The sequence below is a fragment of the Rhinopithecus bieti genome, unplaced genomic scaffold, assembly GCF_001698545.2.
Source record: "Rhinopithecus bieti isolate Rb0 unplaced genomic scaffold, ASM169854v2 scaffold_187, whole genome shotgun sequence".
Classification (NCBI taxonomy): Eukaryota; Metazoa; Chordata; class Mammalia; order Primates; family Cercopithecidae; genus Rhinopithecus; species Rhinopithecus bieti.
In genome coordinates, this window is record NW_016802992.1 from 472,552 (window position 1) to 482,298 (window position 9,747).

The window sequence follows — 9,747 nt, forward strand, 5'->3', positions numbered from 1 at the left end:
AAAAAAAAAAAAAAAAAAAAAAAAAAAAAAGAAATGTCTGTTCAAGACGTTTGCCCATTTTTAATGGGTTATTTTGTTTGTTGCTGAGTTTTAAGAGTCCTTTATATATTCTGGATGTTAATCTCTTATCATACCTGATTTGCAAATATTTCCTCCTGTTCTGTGGGTTGCCTTTTAACCCTGTTAATTGTGTCCTTTGATGCCGAAAGTTTTTAATTTTGATGAAGTCAACTTTGTCTCTTTCTTCTTTTGTTGCCTGTGCCTTTGGTGTCATACGTAGCTCAGCGGTCCCCAACATCTTTGGCACCAGGAACCGGTTTTATGGAAGACGGTTTTTGCGTGGACGGTGGTGGGGATGGTTTCGGGATGATTCAAGTGCATCACATTTATTGTGCACTTTATTTCTATTATTATTACATTCTAATATGTAATGAAATAATTATACAACTCACCATAATGTAGAATCAGTGGGAACACTGGGCTAGTTTTCCTGAAACTAGATGGTGCTTCTTGGGGCTGATAGGAGATAGTGACAGATCATCAGGCATTAGATTTTCAGAAGGCCTTCGCAACCCAGATCCCTCACGCGCAATAGGGATTGCGTTCCTATGAGAATCTAAGGTGGCTGCTAATCTGACAGGAGGTGGAGCTCAGGCAGTGATGTGAACAGTGGGGAGCGGCTGTAAATACGGATGACGCCTCGCCTGGTCACCTGCCACTCACTTCCTGCTGTGTGGCCCAGTTTCTAACAGGACATGGACTGGTATCAGTTCGTGGCCCGGGGACTGGGGACCTGTGTCATAGCTAATAGATCATTGCCAAATCCTGTGTTGTGAAGGTTTCCTTGCGTTTCCTTCTAAGAGTTTTATAGTTTTGGCTCTTGTTTAGGTCTTTGATCCATTTTGAGTTAATTTTGTTTATGGTTTCAGCGTCCAGCTTCATTCTTTAATCTAGTTTTCCCAGCGCCATTTGTTGAAAAGACTGTTCCTTACCCCCATCAAATGGCTTTGGCGTTGGTGTCAGAAATGATTTGACCATATGTGTAAGAGTTTATTTCTGGGCTTATTGTATTCCATTGATCTCAATATTTGTCCTTAGGCCAATACAACACTGTCTTACTACTGTTGCCTTGGTAAGTTTTGAAGTCAGAGGGTGGTTCATCCAAATTTATTATTTTTAATGATTGTTTAGGCTATTTGAGTTTCCTTGAGATTCTATATGGATTTTAGGATGGATTTTTCTGTTTCTCCAGAACATGTTAGGATTTTCATAGGGATTGCATTGAATCTTAAGATTGCTTTGGGTGGTAATGGCATCTTCACAGTATTCAATATTAAATCTTCCAATCCGCAAACGTGAAATGTCTTTCCATTTATTTGTGGCTTTTGTTGTTGTTTTCGTTTTTGTTTGACACAGGGTCTCACTCTGTCGCCTTTGCTGGAGTGCAGTGGTAGGATCACAGTTCACTGAAGCTTTGACCTCCCAGGCTCAGGTGATGCTCCCACCTCAACCTCCCCAGTAGGTGGGACTGCAGGCATGGACCCCCGTGCCTGCCTGATTATTGTGGTTTTTGTAGAGATGGTTTTACCACATTGCTCAGGCTGGTCTTGAACTTATGGGTTCAAGTGGTCCTTCAGCTTCGGTCTCCCGAGGTGCTGGGATTGCAGGTATGAGCCACTGTGCCTGGCTTCCATTTATTTGTGTTTTTATTTTTTATTTTTTATTTTATTTTATTTATTTATTTATTGAGACAGAGTCTCGCTCTGTCGCCCAGGCTGGAGTGCAGTGGCCGGATCTCAGCTCACTGCAAGCTCCGCCTCCCGGGTTCACGCCATTCTCCTGCCTCAGCCTCCCGAGTAGCTGGGACTACAGGCGCCCGCCAGGTCGCCCGGCTAGGTTTTTTTTTTGTATTTTTAGTAGAGACGGGGTTTCACCATGTTAGCCAGGATGGTCTTGATCTCCTGACCTCGTGATCCGCCCGTCTCGGCCTCCCAAAGTGCTGGGATTACAGGCTTGAGCCACCGCGCCCGGCCTATTTGTGTTTTTAATTGCTAACTTTTAAGTTACTTTTGGTGCTATTGTAAATGGAAGTGTTTTTCTAATTGTTCGTTGCTAGTGCATAAAAATGCAACTGACTTTTGTTTGTTTTTGTATCTTGCAGCTTTGCTGAATCTGTTAGGTTTTTTTGTTTGTTTGTTTTAGACTGAGTCTCGCTGTGTGTCCCCGGCTGGAGTGCAGTGGCACAATCCCGGCTCACTGCAACCTCTGCCTCCCAGTTTAAGTGATTCCCCTGCCTCAGCCTCCTGAGTAGCTGGGATTATAGGCACGCACCACCACGCCCAGCTACTTTTTTTGTATTTTTAGTAGAGATGGGGTTTCACCATGTTGGTCAGGCTAGTCTCGAACTCCTGACCTCTTGATCCGCCTGCTGTGGCCTCCCAAAGTGCTGGGATTACAGGTGTGAGCCACAGCGCCCGGCCAGGTTTTTTTTTTTCCTTTGTGGTTTTTTTTTTTGTTTTTTTGTTTTGTTTTGTTTTGTTTTGTTTTGAGACGGAGTCTCACTCTGTCACCGGGGCTGGAGTGCAGTGGCCGGATCTCAGCTCACTGCAAGCTCCGCCTCCCGGGTTCACGCCATTCTTCTGCCTCAGCCTCCCGAGTAGCTGGGACTACAGGCGTCCGCCACCTCGCCCGGCTAGTTTTTTGTATTTTTTAGTAGAGACGGGGTTTCACCGTGTTAACCAGGATGGTCTCGATCTCCTGACCTCGTGATCCGCCCGTCTCGGCCTCCCAAAGTGCTGAGATTACAGGCTTGAGCCACTGCGCCCGGCCTTTCCTTTGTTTTTAAAGAGACAGTGTCTCACTTTGTTGCCCAGGCTGGTCTCGAACTCCTGGGCTCAAGTGATCCTCCTGCCTCGGCTTCCCAAAATGCTGGGATTGCAGGTGTGAGCTATCACACTCAGCTGAATTTATTAGTTTTAACAGGATTTTTTTAATTAATTTTTTTAACTTTAAAACATTAAAAAATTTTTTTTAGAGACAGGGTCTTGCTCTGTTGCCTAGGCTTGAATGTAGCGCAGTATGTTCATAGCTCACTGCAGCCTCAAACTTCTGGGCTCAAGTGATCCTCCTGCCTCAGCCTCCCCCGTAGCTGGGACCACCTGTGCGCACCACCACTCCCAGGTAGTTGTTGATTCTTGCAGTGATAGGGTCATGCTGTGTTGTTCAGGGCGGTTTTGAACTCCTGTCTTCCAGTGACTCTCCTGCCTAGGAGAGGCAGGTGCTAGGATTCCAGTTGGGAATCATCACACCAAGCCTCAGATTTGAGACTCCAGGTTTAATTCCCTGTAAGGGAAGGTCTTCCTGACGACGTTGATATTGCTGAGTGTCATCTTTCTTTTCTCCCCAGAATGTTTCATGTTATTAATCTGTGAATCCAGTTTAACGGAAATGTTTATTTGTCTCTCTGTGTTGCCCATGCTGGAGTGCTATCTATGGCTTTTCACAGGCACAGTCATCTCACACCGAACCCCCAGACTCCTAGACTCAAGCAGTCCCCTTGCCTCAGCCTTTTGAGTCTCTGGGACTACAGGTGCACACCACTGCAGCCAGCTTTTTGTATCTAATTGTAGTTTTCTCTGCTTAAATTTCTGGATGCTATTAAGATAGTACTATTAAGACTCTGATAAGATTAAGATTTGTATAATGCTTAATTTCTTAAATTTCTAGATGCTATTAAGATAGTATTATTAAGACTGATAAGATTAAGATTTGTATAATGCATATCTGTGTTGCTATGGATTAAGATAGTGGGGCAAAAAATGAAGGGACGATTTGCTCCCCCAGACCCATTTGGTAAATACATATTTGCTAGCCATGGAAAGACAGCGGGGGCCTCACGACCTTGAGGCTGCGCATAGCATACAATACTAAACAAAGGAATGGCAAGGAGAAAAACAGGAACTACTTTGTTAGATTCCTGCTGCTAGGATTATATTCCAGTGGCCCATGCGTCTTCTGCCCTGGATCTTTTCACACGTGGTTTCTTCTCTCCGGAGTGCCTTCCCAGTCACTGAGGTAACCTCGTCCTTTCCAGTCAGCCTTAACACTCGTGTGTTGTTGTATTTTAAGAGATGGGATCTCACTGTGTTGCCCAGGCTGGTCTTGAACTTCTAGGCTCAAGCAGGCCTCCCGCCTCGGCCTCGCGAAGTGCTGGAATTACGAGCGAGACCCCGCGTGCCCTGCTGTTGGCCCTGCTGGAGTGCTGTGGCTCTCACAGGCACAGTCACCGTACACCGAACGCCCAAACTCCTGGGTTCAAGCAGTCCCCTTGCCTCAGCCTTTCCAGTAGCTGTACCTGGTTTTTTGCATCTAATTCTCGTTTTATTTTTTTAAATGTCTAGATACCATTAAGATAGTCCCTTTTGGCCGGGCACGGTGGCTCAAGCCTATAATCCCAGCACTTTGGGAGGCCGAGCGGGCGGATCACGAGCGTCAGGAGATCGAGACCTCCTGGCGTAACACGGTGAAACCCGTCTCTACTAAAAATACAAAAACTAGCCGGGCGAGGTGGCGGGTGCCTGTAGTCCCGCTACTCGGAGGCTGAGGGCAGGAGAATGGCATGAAACTGGGAGGCGGGAGCTTGCAGTGAGCTGAGATCCAGCCACCGACTCCAGCCTGGGCGACAGAGCAAGATCCGTCTCAAAAAAAAAAAAAAAGTTAGTCCTTTTTTTTTTTTTTTTGTGAAAACAGAGTCTTGCTCTGTCACCCAGGCTGGAGTGCAGTGACGCGATCTGGGCTCACTGCAAACTCCTCCTCCCGGGTCCACACCATTCTCCTGCCTCCGCCTCCCAAGTAGCTGGGACGACAGGCGCCTGCCACCATGCCTGGCTAATGTTTTGCATTTTTAGTAGGGATGGGGTTTCACCTTATTAGCAAGGATGGTCTCGATCTCTTGACCTCATTATCCGCCCACCTCGGCCTCCCAAAGTGCTGGGATAACAGGCGTGAGCCACCACACCCGGCCAAGATAGTCCTATTAAGATTAAACGTTTGTTTTTGATTGATTAAAGATGTGTATAACATGTAATTTTTATTTTCCTTTTACTAGAAACTAATGGCAGATCCCCGAAATCCAAAGTTGTATCATGTATTAAGTGTTATCTGGCAGATAGCTTGTGAGATTAAGGTTCTGCACATGGTGAGTAAAATCTTTCTATTTAAAAACATTTTTTTTTTAGAGACAGGGTCTCATTCTATTGCTCAGATTGGAGTGCAGTGGTGCAGTCATAGCTTGCTGCAGCCTTGAACTACTGGCCTCAGGTGATCCTCTCACCTTGGCCTCTGGAGTAGCTGGGACTACAGCCATGCGCCACCATGCCTGGCTAAGTTTTAAAATTTTTAAAATATTGCCTAGCCTGGTCTTGAACTCTGGCCTTAGCCTCCCAGAAGAAGTGATGCTTCTGCCTTAGCCTCCCAGATCACTGGGATTATAGCATGACCCACTGCACCTGGCTCTAATTTTTATTTTTTTATAATTTTTTGTTGTTTTGAGATGGAGTCTCACTCAGTCACCCAGGCTGGGGTGCAGTGGTTCGATCTTAGCTCACTGTAACCTCTACATCCTGTGTTAAGTGATTCCCCTGCCTCCGCCCCCCGAGTAGCTGGGACTACAGGTGTGCGCCACCACACCTGCCTGATTTTTGTATTTTTAGTAGAGACGGGTTTCACCACATTGGCCAGACTGGCCTTGAACTCCTGACCTCAGGTGCTCTACCCACCTCGACCTCCTAAAGTGCTGGGATTACAGGCGTGAGCCAGCGCGTCTGGCCCTGGCTCTAAATTTTAAATTGTTGCAATGTGGATCTTAGCGTATTCTCTTCACTGCTTTTGCCTGAGAATATTCTGAGGTCTTCAGTCCTTGCTCCTTGCTTTTTTTTTTTTTTTTTTTGAGACGGAGTCTCGCTCTGTCGCCCAGGCTGGAGGGCAGTGGCCGGATCTCAGCTCACTGCAAGCTCCACCTCCCGGGTTTACGCCATTCTCCTGCCTCAGCCTCCCGAGTAGCTGGGACTACAGGCGCCCGCCACCACGCCCGGCTAGTTTTTTGTATTTTTTAGTAGAGACGGGGTTTCACCGTGTTAGCCAGGATGGTCTCGATCTCCTGACCTCGTGATCCGCCCGTCTCGGCCTCCCAAAGTGCTGGGATTACAGGCTTGAGCCACCACGCCCGGCCTTCCTTGCTGTTTTTTTTAAAGCTCAGGAATGTTAACTCATTTGATTTTAGCTTTTGTTCCAATTCTTTTTTTTTTCCCCTCAAAAACATTTGAGGTTCTTGGGTTGGATCTCTGATCCTTGTCTTTAGTGTCTGTCATGCTCTCATTTTTCTCCATTCCCAGAATCTCTTCACACTTAGTCTTCACGTCCCTGATTCTGCTTTCTGCCTGCACTGTGTATTGTGCTGTCAGTACTGTAGTTCTTGGTTTCTCTAAAATTCTTCCTTACCCACTGATCTTGTCTCATTCTGTTGACTTTCATCTCAAGTCTTCTGTCCTGGTAGCTTTCAGCTAGTTTCTTCAGAGAGGCCCTCTGAGGACTTTAGCTTGCAGAATAATATTTTTGTCTTCCTGTTCCCTTAATATTTGTTTTGAAAGGTCCTGTGTTAGGTTTCGCCATTTGCTAAACTCCAGCAAGGAAAGGTCTTTCTGGCCCTAACATTTCCCAGCGCTTGCTCCACTGTGTATCTGCAGCTGTAGAGGAAGTCGTTGAAGTCAATTCCCAGCGTCCTGCAGGTTTTCCTCCACTGTCCTGGATGAGGGGAAAGCTGCTGAGGCTCAACCCGGCGTGTGGGAAGTGGCCGTACCCATTGTGTACTCCTGATGGTGCTTTTCTTCCCCCACTTAAAGTGACATTCCGGGGACTGCTAGGAATTTCACAGTTTGGCCCCAATTATATGTTTTCTTCCACTCTCTTTGCCCCTGTAGTTAATAATAAATTGCTATTTCGACAGTAGCCTTTCAGACCTTGTGTTCAATATTGTTTAGTTTTTTAAGCCTATGTCAGATCTATTTTAACCCACTCTTATTTGAAATTTAATATGGGTGTGGGTATGTATAGTTTTTTTAACAGAGAATACTTTTTTGGGTGGATTGGTTTTTTATTTTGAGATGCGATCTCATTCTGTCAACCCAGGCTGGAGTGCACCGGCACAATCCCAGCTCACGGCAACCTCCGCCTCCCAGGCTTAAGCAGTCCTCCCGCCTCAGCCTCCCAAATGGCTGGAACTACAGGCATGCGCCACCACACCTGGCTAATTTTTGTATTTTTTGAAGAGACGAGGTTTCACCTTGTTGCCCAGGCTGGTCTCAAACTCCCAAGCTCAAGCAGTTCTCCTGCCTCAGCCTCCTAAAGTGCTGGGATTATAGGCATGAGTCACTGTGCCTAACCAGATCATCTTTTAAAATTAATTGCCTTATGCACAACATTCTATTACAAAAGATAGATACCGAAAAATAGTGATCCATTTTAAAATTGACACTAGGTGTTTGCTGTTGTTTTTGGATAGGGTCTCACTCTGTTGCCAGGCTGGAGTACAGTGGCACAGTCTTGACTTACTGCAAAGTCAAGCTCCCAGGCTCAAGCACTTTGGCCTCCCAAAGTGCTGGGATTATAGGCATGAACCATAGCACCCGGTCGACACTAGTATCTTTATTTGTGTATTTCCATATATGTCCTAACATATTCAGATAGTTTGATTAATAGGCTTTTCCACTAAAGTAGGGCAAAAAGAAATCCTCACCATTAATCTAATATGCCTTAAACTGCTGATTCTGACTATGATATGGAAATATTCAGTGGTAAAAATTGTAACAAATACTTATTTGCATAATTGCATAAAGGGCAAGTCATATTTAATAAGGAAAAGAAGTACTAGTATTTGGGTAGACTTTTGATCCTCCTCCTCTTTAAAAAAATTAAGGAGAGATATGTATATTATTAAACTATAACATGTTTTTCTTAAATCCAATTAGACTGACCATTCTCTTATTTAGGCAAGGTGTTTTTTAAGGAAGTGATAATTTGGGGCACTTTGACCAAGGAGAAATAAAAGATGTTGTTTTGCTTTGGTTTTCTCCCCTAGGAGCCTTGGTCATCATTTGATGTATACACCCGAAGTGGGCGGCTGGAAAACACAAAGCGTAAGGTAAGAAGAAAATAAGACCTTTTCCTTTTTCTCAGCTATGTGACAATTTTTTATTTTATTTTTTAGGACTATTTGGTAGTCTGTATTTAACTTTCTAATTTTGAAATACCTAGAAACGTTCTTTAAACATATCTTACTACTTTTAATGAATCGAAAGTATTTTAGAGGAGTTTTATGGATGCTAGCATAGTAGTAGGCTTAAAAACAGAATCTAAGTTCTCTTCTTATCTCTTTTGAAATGAAGGTACATCTCAAATTTGGAAAATAAAATCATTTTAATATTCATCTAATTTGATTAATTAGAATCAAAATTTTATGACTTATTAATCGATTAGAAATTTGTGATAATCAAGGCCAAGAGATCGAGACCATCCTCGCCAACATAGTGAAACCCCACCTCTATTAAAAATACAAAAATTAGCCTGGTGTGGTGGCACACGCCTGTAGTCCCAGCTTCTCAGGCAGCTGAAGCAGGAGAATCACTTGAACCTGGCAGACAGGTTGCAGTGAGCCAAGATCGTGCCACTGCACTCTAGCCTGACGACAGAGTGAGACTCCCTCTCAAAAAAAAAAAAATTGTGATATTACTACTTTTATTACATGGTTGAATTCACTGATAGGTACTTCCTGATTTTTACCCAGGAGTTAGGCCTTTATTTTTGTTTGTTTTTTAATCTTTGTGTGGAAGAACCGAAGGGACAGTGTTATAGTTCTCCATTTAGTTTATCTCAGGGCTAGTTTTGAAATTCTAATAAAATAGCTAAAGTTTCACAAAACAATTTTTTGACTCAATTCAGAAGTTTTACTTTAGAATTAGATACCTGTCTTTAAGGTTTAGAGCTTAAAAAAAAAAAAAGAATTAAATGCTAACAATGGCCTAATCTCAGCATAACAGCTTAGTCTGAAGATCCTGTTTGCTTGCTTGCTTATGTTTTTTTCTCACACTTGCCACTAAAGGAAAAGGAAAGTTATCAGTTTTCTTTCATTGATGTGATTTTTGAGTGATCAGTCATCATTGTGCTTTTAGTTCTGTTTGACTATTTATACAGCATATTTATGTGGTCTCAAAAAACAGAATAGGAATAATACATTTTTGTCTAATACAGTACATTTGGATGCTATTGGAGACTTATCCAAATATTCCACAAATGAACAATCCTGTATATAACAAAGTTTCTCAGTTTTTCAACAAGAAGATGAAAAGCTTAAGTTTTTTGGCCAAGCTTAAAAATATAAACTTGGCCTGGCGTGGTGGCTCACTCCTGTAATCCCAGCACTTTGGGAGGCCAAAGAGGGTGGATCACAGGGTCAAGAGTTTGAGACCAGCCTGGCCAATATACTGAAACACTGTCTCTACCGAAAATACAAAAATTAGCTGGGTGTGGTGGTGTGCACCTGTAGTCCCAGCTACTCAGGAGGCTGAGGTGGGAGAATCACTTGAACCTGGGAGGCGGAGTTTGCAGTGAGGTGAGACCATGCCATCGCACTCCAGCCTGCGTGACAGAGTGAGACTCTGTCTCAAAAAAAAAAAAAAAAAAAAAATGGGTTTG

The 9,747-nt window shown here is 43.9% G+C and overlaps 1 protein-coding gene across 1 annotated transcript in view; it reads left to right on the top strand.

The window, feature by feature from the left end:
* TFB2M (transcription factor B2, mitochondrial) overlaps positions 1-9,747 on the top strand; it is a 29,813-nt gene that overhangs the window by 12,563 nt on the left and 7,503 nt on the right. The window contains exons 5-6 of the mRNA XM_017876599.1: positions 5,108-5,197; positions 8,135-8,197. Of these exons, the coding sequence (XP_017732088.1) occupies positions 5,108-5,197; positions 8,135-8,197 (153 nt within the window). The remainder of the gene's footprint in view (positions 1-5,107; positions 5,198-8,134; positions 8,198-9,747) is intronic.